Below are 15,137 nucleotides of genomic sequence, written 5' to 3'. Positions count from 1 at the left end.
CTGTATACATTCTTCAAAGAGTGAATCCTTTCCTGGTTTTGGGTATCCTTTCTGCTTTGCTCACTGCAATGGGATAAGAAAAGAATATTTCCCTCCCCACTCCCCAAATTTATTCTTTAGTGCAGTACAAATGGAAACAGTTTCACATCTTTTCCTCCCCCCTTGTAATCTGAAAATAGTTGACTAACAAAGGCCTGGCAGATGGACTGAAAGGTTCCCCATGTTTCCTTCTCCTATGGCTGTGGGCTTAAGAACCGGTTTTCAACCTAATGCAGACCCTTTCCAGATTCAGGTGTAATGTGGCATTTCACACTGCTCGCAGCGGTTTAGCGCTGGGTGGTTCAGAAAGGTGCAGCTATCACAGTTCCATGGAGCCCCTTCAAAGTCTTCATCTCTTGGCTGAGTCTGTGGAGTCTGTTTGGAGCTGGTTTGATGCTCTAAAGAAAAAATAATGTTATTTTTCAAACAAAGCCTTCATAAGAAAATATACCATGCAATTTTAGCAAATATTTAGAGGAGTAGGTTAAGATACTCATCCGCTAGCTAGTCGTTTTCAGCTGTTTTACACAGCCATCTAAATGGCACTGTACAACTGGATTAGGATTTGAAATTCAGAATGTACAAAATACATACATTATGTATTTATTACGTACTGAGAAGGCAGTTCAAAGCGGATGACTGTTAGCAGGGAATGAATTCACCCCAAGGCCCATGTAAATGCTATTCAATGTATGAGTCTGTACATGTATCAAAGGAAGGGAATTTTCTAAGAGAAAGTGGGTTTGAAGACTCCATGCTAAGTGCCAGGCATTCAGCCCCAAAACTAGTCGCTATTGGGCTGACGGAAGAATCTTGATGTCATGCAGGTCCATTGCAATGCACTCTTGCCCTGGTTGCCAGTAAATCAGTATACTAGACCTGCATGTAATACAACATATTTTGCTTTGAAATAACTTGCTTTCTCATTAGGAGTATGGTTTGTACAAACATGCGACTAATAGTGCCTAAAAAACTGCCATTTAGGAAGAAGAGTTTGATGGTTCTTCCTTCTGTTGTCCTTTTACCCATTTAACTACCTACATCAGGGGTCGGCAACATTTGAGAGGTGGTGTGCCAAGTCTTCATTTATTTACTGTAATTTAAGGTTTTGCATGCCAGTAATACATTTTACATTTACAGGGGCCGGCGGACGGACCCCCAGACTGGCAGCGGGGCCAGCGGCCGGGACCCCGGCTGGCAGGGGCTGGCGGACAGAACCCCAGACAGGCAGTGGGAGTGGCAGATGGAACCCCAGACCGGTCTGGGGTTCCGTCTACCGGCCCAGGTTTCCGTCTACCGGCCCCTGCCAGCCGGGGTCCCGGCCACCGGCCCCGCTCAGCCCGCTGCCGGCCCAGGGTTCCGTCCATCCAGGCCGGCAGCGGGCTGAGCGGGGCCGGCAGCCGGGACCCTGGCTGGCAGCAGAGTGCCACTAAAAATCGGCACGCGTGCTGCAGGTTCCCGAGTGTTTCATAATACTTGCATCCTGAGTGTTTCATAATATTACAAAGAGAGATACTAACTTCAGAAGCCAGATAATTATTTTCAGTTTTTCATTTGATCAAACACTTCAAAAAAAACTTCCAAAAGATTTATATTTTTTCTTTGAGGCATGACTCCTTTTCCAAGTAGATTATTCTTACCATCAACTAGAATTTATTTATAAAAGCCTATACTTTCACACAGCACCCAATTTACATATTTGTCGTTTTACCCTAGTGACTTTTTCCAAGAGTCTTCTTTCCATAGTTGTTATTAAAGGCTGTCAGTAATTAATAACAAAAGATTTACCATAAACCCCCTCCCCCCCCAAAATGGTCTAATGCACTATCCTGCATCCAAAAGTCAACACTGTAGGATGCCTCAAAGGAAGATAAATGCCACACACCTTTCCGACCCCTTCCTTTAGTCCAGGGGTGGGCAAACTAAGGCCCGCAGGCCGCTTCCAGCCCTCGAGCTACCGTCAGGGAACGGGGTTGGGGGCTTGCCCCACTCCGCCTGCCCAGCGCTCCCCAGCCCCCGACTCACAATTCCCTTGATGAGCACCATCTTCCAGCACGCAGAGCCACACTGCGCTGTTTCTGGGATCGGAACCCCGCTCTTATGTGGCAGCCTCCCCACCCCCCCATGCAGCAGTGCACCCAATCCCCTCCTGGTCTTCTATGGCCCCACCTTTGAGAGCCACGAAACTGCCCAGCGGCCGCACCTGTCCCAGCTAGGGTGCCTCCACCCGTGACAGTGCCTGGTACGGCCACCTTGGTGTCACTGCCGGCATGGCCCCTAAGAGTCCCCCGTACCGCCCCTGTAGATGCCCTCCCCCCCTCTTCACACCCCTGAGTCCTCCCTCCTCCCACTTCGGTAACATCCCTTATAGAGCTCCCCCCATGCTACATCCCATAGAGTCCTCCTTCCCCACCGGGAATTCATGGCCCGCCATATAATTTCCATACCCAGATGTGGCCCTCAGGCCAAAAAGTTTGCCCACCCCTGCTTTAGTCAGCGATAAATTCCATGGAACTAGCATCCATGAAGTTATAGGGGAGGGACTGAGGAATCTGTGTTCCTAAACAAGATAAAGAGAGAAGGCAACATCATGACAAGCAGACAAACGTATACAGTACACTTTGCTAGAACATGTTTATATGCTGTTCCTCAAAGCACTGATACTATGATGGCGCTATATTCAAATGTGCAGTATGAAGGAGGAACAAGTGTGTGTGAGAGAGAGAGAGAGAGAGAGAGAGAGAGAGAGGAGTTTGTTGAAAGATCTGAGAGAGGGTATATTCCAGGGGTGGCCACCCGGAGCCTGAGAAGGAGCCAGAATTTACCAATGTACATTGCCGAAGAGCCATAGTAATATGTCAGCAGCCCCCCATCAGCTCCCCCACTCCTGCCCCCAGTGCCTCCCGCCTGCCACAATCAGCTGTTTCACAGTGTGCAGGAGGCTCTTGGGGGGTGGGGGGGGAGGAGAGGGAGAAGGAGCGAGGGCATGGCAGGCTCTGGGGAAGGGGCCGGAGTGGAGTCAGGACCTGGGGCAGAGCCAGGGGTTGAGCAGTGATCACCATTGGCACATTGGAAAGTCAGCGCCAGAGTTGGCACCTATACAAGGAGCCGCATATTAACTTCTGAAGAGCCGCATGCGGCTCCGGAGCCACAGGTTGGCCACCCCTGGTATATTCCAGGTATTTTCCTAAATAAATTCTCAAGGGATTTGGTGCACGAGCAGTCTGCTCTTCAGAAATGTCTTTTATGAAAGTCAGGGATAAAAGTGATTCAACAGTACCCTGAAAGGGAAAACTTTTAAGGTTGGGCAATCATCCCAAACTTCTTTCAGTTTGGTGATAGAGTTTTGAAGGTATTCCTAAGCTCCCATTCCAGCAATGCCCTGTCCTCTTGAACTGGGGCATGACCCAACTCCCACTGGTGTCAAGTAGTTGAATGTCAGCAGTTGCTCATAAAAAAACCCTCAACATTTATTAAGTATATAAGTGTATAAAATTGATCTGTGCCCTAGGTCAAATATATTTAGAAATCATCCTTTATATTTCAAGTTTTTCTGCAAAAATCTAAAACCATGTACATGTCACATTGCTCCAGTATGTATGTCTTGACAAAGAATTCTCAGGTTTCATTTTTCTGTATCTCAGACATCATCATCCATTTTTCAGAAAATCAGTGTTTTGCCCCAGGTTACTTGTCAACTGCTTCACTGTCATCTCTTTGAATTTCTTAGAAATTACTTAACCTGATTTTTACCCTTATGTTGGCACTTTCTAAAACAGCAGTAAAATAAATACTTAGAAGGATGTAAATACGGCCCAAGCCTATCAAAGTCTGAAAAGTTCAATGAACTACAAATTGATTGTCAGTTTTTAAAATTGCACAACATTGTCAAAGTGCTACCAGCAAACTACTAGTTAACACTTATTGTGTAGACTATTTAATGTACCATTTTTACCACACAGCACAAACTAATTTAGTGTAGATATTGCACACATTTCATCAGACCCCTGACCAAAGAACTGACTTATGGGCACCACACTCTGCTAACTACCTATTTAACCTGTATACTTTGTCTGATGATAATGGCTTGACAGGTACAGTCCATTAAGAGATTTGCCCTGTTCCAAAAACAGTTTTAACATTACTATAATTTCAGTAGCTTAATCCAGCTTCAGTTTCTATGCACTTGACTTTTCCAGCCAATACATCCTAAAAGAAGAGAGGCTAGAAAAGCAAGTACTGATCAATATCCATTGCTCTCATTTCATTTCATTGTCACACACTATCTTTTGGAACACTACAGGTTGTGGAATAATTGCCTTGTGCTGTTTTCCTGCAAGGCATCAGGGTAAAAACAGCAAAGTTTAAGTGTACCTGTGGTAAACTTATCCAACTCTCTGCCATATCCTGACTCCTGCCCTTTCTCTACTTTGTTCTCCCTCATTCCCTTCCCCACTGTTCTACTCCTGTTTAAAGTGATAAGACAATCTGGGGTTTGTCTACAAAGGCCAAAGTTCAAATGTGGATACCTAAACTTAGTCTCCAAAAATCTATATTTAGGCTCTTAAATAAATGTCTTGATTTTTTCACCCACCCTAGCATGCTGAGCACTAACTCCCCAGTGTGGACACTATGCGGGTAAACTAAAACGTACCTAGTTTGCGTTAATTTAGTCCTTTCAAACAGGACTAAGTTAAAGGCCTAAAGTTAGGTTCCTAAATCTGTATTTATGCTGTTAAATAAGCACTGAATTGGATTTAGGCTCCTAAATGTCTCAATCACTTTTGAAACTGAGACAGTCTCCTAAATCAGTTAGGCATTGCAATGCTGAGCACAGCAACACCAAAATACCTTTGAAAATCTGGGTCTAAATGACTTGCAGTCACCAGGTATTTGTGACAAAGCCATTAATTGAATCCAAATCTCCCAAGTCCCAATTCTGCGCCTCAACCACAAGATCATCTTTCTTCTGCTAACCACAATAGCATTCTGCAATCATACTATCCACAAGACAAAAGAAATGACATGTGAACAGCACAGAGCAAATAATACTGGCTAGGTTAGCAATTGCAAAGTTTTCGATTTTGGGGGAACAGCCTGCAACATATGGAATACAGCACCTGTGGAACTCCTACTGCTCTGAAATATTATTAATACTATGAAATTTACTCTCTGTAATTCTGGTCAAAACGGTGACCATCAAGCAGACAATGTTAATGGGAAAAACAAAATACCAATTCAAATTATGAATTTGTATTACTGATTTAATTTATGTATGGCTATCACTGCAGTTATGTTTATAAAAATCCCAATAATTAATGTTACTGGAAGACTGAGGTGTCCTAACCTAAATAGGATTTAACCAAAATTATTTATTTTAAAAAATGTGTTAATTGGAAGTTCAAGTTAATCTAAAATCAACTGTAAAAGCGTATGTACTTTCTATTAGTGAGCAGAATTATGCATAAACATATGATCAGAATATTAATTTTAAACACATTGATAGAAAATAGCTTTTAGTGCCAGTGTTATTGTTGCTGTATCAACATAAATCTGTTTAAGTGTCTTAGCTGCACAGCTTGTAAAAATATATAAAATAACAAGTAAAATGTTTCCTGCTACTACTGATAGTATAAAAAGAACTGCGTTAACACTTACTGTAACACATGGAAAATCTCCTTCTCAGTGTGAGAACTACTAAATAACAGTCAGATATATGAATGGTTTTCTTGGCCCTTATTTAGCAACTCACCTTTTTTACATGGCTTTGGTGGCACAACAGGACCAGGCTCTATATTATCATAAAAGTTGCTCATGGCTTTCGGATCAAAGTTACCTGGTAAGAGGGATATAAATATAAACAATACCAAGAAAGGATATTAGAGAGTATATGTACAAATAGTACCTTTTTATATGATGCAAGTTTACAGCTTATTACATCTTCCATATCTTTCTGACTCATATCATATTATCCCATTGCAGCATTTACTTTGCAGGCATACTACTACACTGAAGAAATTGTAGCAGACTTACCACATCTCTCTGAAATTCTGCCACTCTTCAGAACTAAGTTTATCAATAAAAACTGCAGTATTCCACAGACAGCAGTGATAACTAATAAAGGTTTAAATAAGCCAAATAATGTCTAAGAGAAAAAGGAAATAATGTTTCACCCCATTGATCTTATTTCCTATGAGGATACCAATTGTTTAAGGAACTATACACCTAAATTGAGATCCCCTTGACCATATGGAAATGGAATCAAAATAACTGGGCCTAAAAATGGTACTGTTTTGTTAGGGGTGCCATACTAAAGTTCGGACATTAACTTTTTTTAAGATCTCTCCTCTGTAGTGTTTTTAATTTTCCTCTGGTATTTTCAGCTGGTCTCCTAAATTTTCAGTTTACTTGCTCAAAATTAGTTACACTGTCTCTCTTCCTCTGCTTTGTCTCATTTCAAAAGGTGGAGCTCTTAATAAATTGGTAGAGGAATGTAGCGCAAACCTACTGTAGCTGCAGATGCAGGAGAGAAAGGGTTGTAAATAGGAGCTGCTTCCAGATTGTTGGTTAGAAAATCAGATGAAAATCAGTTTGGATTTAAGTGAAGATTAGCACTCATTTCTGAACAGTTCTCTCTGTCCATACCCTTCTGGGTATGAATCCCATGGTGTTTCTGTTCTTCATTTTCATTTATCCTGTGCAGTTTCACTGGTCTTTCACATTTCCTATATTCTCAGCTGGACCTGGCACACAGGTTTAATTTTGTGGTTAGCAGCGATTGTATATATGCCTAATTGTGAATTTGACACCTGTCAATCCCATTTCAGTGTCGGCGTTCTGATACGTAATTTATTTTAAATATGCTCATTTATAAAATGGGATCACAGTCCCCACAGAGAATGAGTTGTCTGTATACTGTGGGAATCTGTTTTTCAGTTTGCTCTGAATGTTTTGCAAGTTGTCTCCTTTGCTAGAGGACATTCTCATTCCATATTCTTCTAGTCTCTTTTTTTGCATGTTTCTATGGATCAGGTTTGAAACATCTAGATAAATATTTTTTAAAAAAAGGGGGGGGGGAGGAGAGATAAGATTCTGTTTGCTCTGCATGGACATTCAGGATCTCATGGCATTTTCTGTAAAAATTGCCACTGGATCTCCTAATATCCTTCCCAAAATTTCATCTCTGGCAGATGGGCTGGATGAATTTCAGTGGTGTTGGGTAAAACCTCCTACTATGAGTTGAAATCCCACTGAGGATTACCTAAAGAAACTACACCATCTGCTAAAAAAACTCCCTGACAAAGCACAGGAACAAATCTGTACAGACACATGCCTAGAACCCCGACCAGGGACATTCTATTTGCTACCCAAGATCCATAAACCTGGAAATCCTGGACGCCCCATCATCTCAGGCATTGGCACCCTAACATCAGGCTTGTCTGGTTATGTGGACTCTCTCCTCAGACCCTACGCTACCAGCACTCCTAGCTATCTTCGAGATACTACTGACTTCCTGAGGAAACTAGAATCCATCGGTGATCTTCCAGAAAACACCATCCTGGCCACTATGGACGTAGAAGCCCTCTACACCAATATTCCACACACAGATGGACTACAAGCTATCAGGAACAGTATCCCCGATAATGTCACAGCTAACCTGGTGGCTGAACTCTGTGACTTTGTCCTCACCCACAACTATTTCACATTTGGGGACAATATATACCTTCAAGTCAGCGGCACTGCTATGGGTACCCACATGGCCCCGCAGTATGCCAACATTTTTATGGCTGACTTAGAACAACGCTTCCTTAGCTCTCGTCCCCTAACGCCCCTACTCTACTTGCGCTACATTGATGACATCATCATCTGGACCCATGGAAAAGAAGCCCTTGAGGAATTCCACCATGATTTCAATAATTTCCATCCCACCATCAACCTCAGCCTAGATCAATCCACACAAGCGGTCCATTTCCTGGACACTACTGTGCTAATAAGCGATGGTCACATAAATACCACCCTGTACCGGAAACCTACTGACCGCTACACTTACCTACATGCCTCCAGCTTCCATCCAGGACACACCACACGATCCATTGTCTACAGCCAAGCTCTAAGATATAACCGCATTTGCTCCAATCCCTCAGATAGAGACAAGCACCTACAAGATCTCTATCAAGCATTCTTAAAACTACAATACCCACCTGCTGAAGTGAAAAAACAGATTGACAGAGCCAGACGAGTACCCAGAAGTCACCTCCTACAAGACAGGGCCAACAAAGAAAATAACAGAACACCACTAGCTGTCACCTTCAGCCCCCAACTAAAACCTCTCCAGCGCATCATCAGAGATCTACAACCTATCCTGAAAGATGATCCTTTACTCTCACAGATCTTGGGAGACAGACCTGTCCTCGCTTACAGACAACCCCCCAACCTAAAGCAAATACTCACCAGCAACCACACATCACTGAACAAAAACACTGACCCAGGAACCTATCCTTGTAACAAAGCCCGATGCCAACTCTGTCCACATATCTATTCAAGTGACACCATCATAGGGCCTAATCACATCAGCCATACCATCAGTGGCTCGTTCACCTGCACATCTACCAATGTGATATATGCCATCATGTGCCAGCAATGCCCCTCTGCCATGTACATTGGCCAAACCGGACAGTCTCTACGCAAAAGAATTAATGGACACAAATCTGACATCAGGAATCATAATACTCAAAAACCAGTGGGAGAACACTTTAACCTGTCTGGCCATTCTTTGACAGACCTGCGGGTGGCTATCTTAAAACAGAAAAACTTCAAAAACAGACTCCAACGAGAGACTGCTGAGCTGGAATTGATATGCAAACTAGACACAATCAACTCAGGGCTAAATAGGGATTGGGAATGGCTGAGCCATTACAAACATTGAATCTATCTCCCCTTGTAAGTATTTTCACACTTGCTTCTTATCAAACTGTCTGTACTGAGCCATCTTGATTATCACTTCAAAAGTTTTTTTTCTCTTACTTAATTGGCCTCTCAGAGTTGGTAAGACAACTCCCACCTGTTCATGCTCTCTGTATGTGTGTGTATATATATCTCCTCAATATATGGTTCACTCTATATGCATCCGAAGAAGTGGGTTGTAGCCCACGAAAGCTTATGCTCTAATAAATTTGTTAGTCTCTAAGGTGCCACAAGTACTCCTGTTATTTTTGCGGATACAGACTAACACGGCTGCTACTCTGAAACCTACTATGAGTTGAGCACCTTCAGGTCCCTAAGAAGGAACTCAGCAATCCAGAAACTACTCAGCAACTTGCAGGATCAAGCTCTTAGAACATGACTCAGATATGACTATTTCTTTTAAATGGACTGATGCTAAGTCATTCGGGTATTGTTACCAGTGTTTACATTTGAGAGGTAGTTTATTTGCTCAGGACACAAGTGTTTTGTTCTAGTCATCTGAAAGCTTTCCTCTCTATGTTTATTTCATGTTATGTTCTATTTCAACCTTTTACTGGATCAGAGGTTTTCCCTGCATATCTCCGGTTTTGCTTTGTTTTCATAGGGCAACTTCTATTTGGACAGCAAAATCTATTTCAGTGTGTTGGATTGCTTCATAGATAACTGAAAATGCAATTTCTTTTTCAGGACAGAGCTTCTAGGGTGAAGGCCCCAGAGATTTACAATTTAACTGTTTTTGTAATACATTTACCACAAATTTCCTTAGGAGTTTTTGAAAGCATCTTTTAATTAGAATTATTTGTATTTGCTGGATTCTTGGTTTTAAACCATGTTGAGTTGCATCACTTTCAGGGTCCTTGGTGCTAGTTCTTCTAATTCTTATATACCTCCTTTTCCATTCTTTTTCTCTAACATCAATAGTTTGCCAAGCAAAGGAATGTGTTAAGATACATTGTTTAGTTGGTATTACTTTCTTCTTTCTTGTCCTAGCCTAGAAATGAGACAAGATTTATACCAGACTTTTTTAGACTATAATCACTATGGTCTTTTTATCTTGTAAGGCTGGTCCATGTGTCTTCAAAATACAGATATGGCAAGTGTGTTCTCAGTCTGAAAGTGGCAGATGTGACACAGCAAGAGCACACGTAGCAATTTCTTTACTACACTTGATTTAGTGTCACAATGAGTCACAGCAAAGAGATATGTTTGCAGCAACAATGAATATATCATGAACTCAAGAACTTGAGTATGGAACCATTATCAAGGTATGCCCATTTTTAGATTCAACTATCTTGACAAAGTCCTTTCAAATTGCTATTTACAAGTAATTACTTAATTTAATTTGGGCCCACTTTTATTGAGAATGTTATTAACAAAAACCACACTATCCAACCAGCTTAAAACTGACAAAGAAAAAAAGACAGGTTGTGTCTTTCATTCTGAAGTAATGACTTGATATCAGTAAAACCCAGCTTTGATAAAAAAGGAAAAGAAAAAGCCAAAGATCTACTCATATTTAAACACATACCACATTAAAACTTATGTGTTACAAAAACAATCAAGTCTATACCTCTAGATTGAAGGAGGTCAACTTCTTTCAGAGTACAGTCAACATTTATCTGGAGCTGTCTATTCAGGCTTCTCAATCTGGTCATTTCCTCAGGCTAGTAAGAAAGGACCCAAAATAGCAATTGTAGGAAAGTCAGCATCAACTCTAATGTAGATATAACAATGTTATTTGTCTCATATGTTAACAGGTCCTATTAATAATGTTACCGGGGGCAGGGTTGCCAATGATGGGTAAGTGCAGCGAAAAAAATATCCATAGCGAATGTCAACATGATTTCAAGGGAAATGTTTAAAGATATTTTTAAAATGAGTTATTCATTAGGCATTTTGGCGATAAATAAACGTATACACATTAGTTTTAATACTTACCAGGAAGAAAATTGTGCTTGGCTTTTAAAATTATCAAGTTACAAAACCTATGATGGCAGTTACAGTACTCCTATATCCTTAGACCAGATGCATATTGCCTTGAGAATCTTTGAAAGGTCAATGACCAAATTTTGTTGTCAGTTGAACTGGTCTAACTCCTGAAAAATCAGTGCAGTTGTTACCCCAGAATTTGACATTCCTGTATGTAACCCCGAATTTGACAGTACTGCAGTCAGCAATTTTGTATGTTCAGCCACTGCCAGCTGAAAACCATCACCTAGTTAGGAAAATCTTAGGCCCTAAGAAGCAAGGCCAAATAACTGCATGTTTGCAGTTTTGCTATCAAAATAATAAATATAAAATAAATAATACATGTATTATTTGGACAGCCATCCTTGGTCTTAAGTGCCTCTAACACTTTTGACGTACATTTTATTGTTATAACTAAAAATGTTTTTTTAATAAAAAATAAGGTTTGCTAAAATTAGGGGTTGTTATGGTGACCCACTGAAGTCACTATAAACTGGTGTTTTGTTTAAAGTTGGCTATAAAAAATTAGGTAAAAAAATTTGCTTTGGAGCAGTCCAAAGAAGTTTTCTTTGGGCAAGAATCTGGCATCTCCGGCAGTCAAACAAAAGAGGGGACCTCCTAAAGCTAATCCTTTAAAACCATTTCGTAACTTCAGGTAAATATAAATGTTTTTAAATCCTCTAAACCTACTGCAACAGCATATGTATGTATCTGAACTTAAAATCTAATAAAAATAGTTTTAAATAAGAGCACTCTTGCTTGCATCAATCATTTATCAAACAAATAAGATAAACCCCCATTAATTTATTCCTAATACCACCTAAAAAAAGATACAGTAAAGTTACCACTGCTTTGGGTTCCAAAAACCCTGGGCAATAGTTACTCCAGATTTTTATCCTTATAAACTGAAAGCAGCATCTGACCTCTAGTTTATGTTAATATTAGCAGCTGCAAATCAGGAGTTACATTTCCCTCCCACCTCAAGATGAAATGCATTACACCAAAACTTTTAGCCCAACATTTCTCAACTGTACAATGCTGCATAGAATGGATAGTGGGAAGTAAGGGATCAACTGATCCATTCCTGACATTTGCATATATTAATGAAAGTAGGTGTCATGATACATATGGACCTGTCTATACCAGAAAAACTACTCATTACTAACAGCAGGGATTAACAATGAGTACAGCTAAACTGAGGAGAGTAACTCCCATTTAACACACTTGAGACTACCCGGGTGTGACCAGCCAAGTGAAGCCCTAAGTGCCCTCAGAGCTTCCACACCAGAGGGTAAAAAGGGGGAGGTCTAAGAGGTACAGATATATTCCAAGCAGTGACAGTAGCCTGGCATACTGAAGCTCCTTTTCAAAAATCTGTCCTACATACATAACCAAACTGTGCATGCCAAATCTTAGGTATAAAATCTAGACTTCCTCATTAATCTTCTCCTGGGCACTCACAGTATATTTGAAAGCAGTCATCATTCTGGGATACAGAAAAGTAAACACATATAGGTTTCACTGTGTGCACAACAAAGTTTCTGAAAGTGTAGCCCATATGTATTTCTTAAAGTACCAAATATCTGTTTATTTCAAAGGAAGAACTGATCTTGCAGACAAACCACAAAGCAAAGAGCAAAAATTACTTGCCAATTCGAAGAGTTTAATCTCCAAAATATCTTATTACACACTGTACTTTGTAAGCTGCTTGCATGAACAATAATTGAACAAGGGAGCTTCAAAAAAACCCTGATGTTTACAAATACAAATTTCTTACTGTTGGGATTGAGGTTGTACAGTTTACTCTTCTGAGTCGCCTCTGCATAAGATTGTGCTCCATGCTATTAACTTCAGTTTTCAGCCGCTCAAGTTCCTCTTTCTCAAGCTTCAGTTCTTTTGCTAACCTCTCCATCCTTGCTCGCTGATGTAATAGCAAGGCTAGAGTAGTATAGGGAATAAACAGTCAATATAAAGCACTTAATTAAAAAACAGAACTCTTAATTTATGTGTAATATACACAAGTGACCTTTCCAAAATAATAGGTGAGCATAAACATGCAGCCACATATCAGTGTAAAGATGCTTCATGCCAACTGAATTATAGTTTAGGACAGTAAATTCTTCCAGAATAAAAATAATGTTTTAGACAGTAATTTGACGTTCATATTACCATTTTGGTCACTGCTTCTTTTTTTGTATTTGGTCTTTCTCCACTCAAAAATACAAAGGCACCTGTGCAAGGAGAGAGCTTCTCAGGATGAAATAGCAACCTAATTATACTACTACTGCACTGTCAAGAATAAATACCAGAGGCAAGAATTAGAGTCTGAAAGACTGCACCAGAACATGACTTCACAGCTGCTGTGTAATAGTGTCGTCTGATTTCTCAGAAGGCCTCACGTATTAGTCAAGAGCCAAACCTGTATTGATTTTTTCAGTTCTATTAGAGACTATACAACAACGTTTTTAAAAATTGCTGTTGCCCTTTGGAACAGTAGAAGGTTTAATATCCAGTATTATAAATTCACCAATGCTTACAGGCAAAACTAACGAGCAAGGAGAATCCCTTATTAAAGGAAGATAGACATAAATTAGTTACAAGAATCCTCACGTAAAGACCTTCAGGACCTTTAATTCTATAGTTAAAGTTGAGCCATTCCTTCTAAACCTCTTTCAGTCGTTAATAACTTCCTCAAAAACGTATGCCTTTGGAATGAAATTTGTCATGGTCAGTCTCAAGTTAACAAGACTTTTGCTGTCATGGGTTCCTGAGGCAGCTGGTGAGCAGGTAAAGATAATCCGACTAGCTAGGAATAAATATTCAGTCTTCTCTGACAGAGACTAGACAGGATTTTCCTCAATATTTTACTTTAATGTCAAACAGGAGTAGTTAATACAGGTCACTGGTCTGAGGTTTTGCACTTTCTGATCTACTTGCTTTCACTGATGCTCAAATGAAGAGGAAAGATCCTTCTTGACAAGGGCAATTGAGCGGGGAGGGCAAAGGGAAGAGATTTACTGCTGGTATTCAGATGGGTAGACTGTCTAAGTAATGGGTTTGCCAGCAGGTTATTCCTATGTTTCTACTTTGAAATAAACAGAAAAAAGGAATGTACAAGGACACACTACAGAAGCCTGTAAAGTGCTATTACATGCAAGGCACCTGCAGTCTCTCCCCTTCCTGACCTCCATTCAATGCAAACAGAAATTAAAAATGTTAAACAAAACACGGTATGAAAAATACAATTATATACTAATTGAAAGAAAGGAAAAAACTCCACAGATGGAGCTAAGAGCAGACATGACAGATCCTACAGAAGCAGGAGAAAAAACAGAGAGGAAGAGCCAGGAGCATAAAAATATGGTATTTTTGTTGGCTGCCACTTTTCTACCTGAAACAGAAATGCTAAACTTGGATTTTGTATGGACCCTCGCATGTCAGAAGCCAGTAGCAACACAGGGATTGAAAACAGGATATCTTATTAAATAACATTAAAGCAACAAAACCAGCAACAACCTTTCATAAAAACAATATGTCTCAGTCAAGAGAAGAGTTTGAAAGATCATAATTACAGTATTAATTTTAAAAAATTCACAACAGTAATGATACATGGCTCACCAATTTCTTGCTTTATATGCTCATTCATCATCCAGTTTATACCTGACATATACAATGCCCTCCCATATGTGCTGCATCTTATTAGGCTATATCATCATGCAATATAATATATCACACTAAAGAAAAAAATCAGTAGTGATTTATATATTTCTGGAACTTTTTCACCACGGTAGAGACTTATAGAAAAGTCATACAAATTAATTTGTTTCCTAAATTAGCAAAATCAGAAGATTTTAAGTATATTCCTCTTTAAATCTCAGTTGTGCTACATAAGTGTGTAATGTAAGTCTGCAGAGGCTAAATATTATTGCTGTTGATATTTATACTGCAGTAGCACATAAAGCCACTATTGAAGCCCCAACATATAGGAAGATACAGTTCTCTGCCCCAACGACCATACAAACCTAAGAAACTCAACTGTCCAAATGAAGGAAACTAACTACCAAAGAAAAAAGAAAATAGTATCTAGGGGAAAAAAACAGGGTGCAAAAAAATTGAGCAGCAAATAAAACCTTACTTAGCAAGTAATTCTGCAATCCAGAACCCAT

At 40.1% G+C, this 15,137-nt stretch overlaps 1 protein-coding gene across 1 annotated transcript in view; it reads right to left on the bottom strand.

The window, feature by feature from the left end:
- Positions 1-288: 288 nt before the first annotated feature.
- The window catches only part of TAB3 (TGF-beta activated kinase 1 (MAP3K7) binding protein 3), a 31,659-nt gene continuing 16,810 nt past the window's right edge, over positions 289-15,137 (bottom strand). Inside the window, exons 3-6 of the mRNA XM_065413565.1 lie at positions 12,749-12,909; positions 10,574-10,667; positions 5,792-5,875; positions 289-437 (exon numbers count right to left, since the gene is read on the bottom strand). Coding sequence (XP_065269637.1) covers positions 289-437; positions 5,792-5,875; positions 10,574-10,667; positions 12,749-12,909 — 488 coding nt within the window. The remainder of the gene's footprint in view (positions 438-5,791; positions 5,876-10,573; positions 10,668-12,748; positions 12,910-15,137) is intronic.

Source organism: Emys orbicularis, chromosome 1, assembly GCF_028017835.1.
Source record: "Emys orbicularis isolate rEmyOrb1 chromosome 1, rEmyOrb1.hap1, whole genome shotgun sequence".
In the NCBI taxonomy this organism is placed as follows: Eukaryota; Metazoa; Chordata; order Testudines; family Emydidae; genus Emys; species Emys orbicularis.
This window is presented reverse-complemented; position numbering and strand designations above follow the sequence as displayed.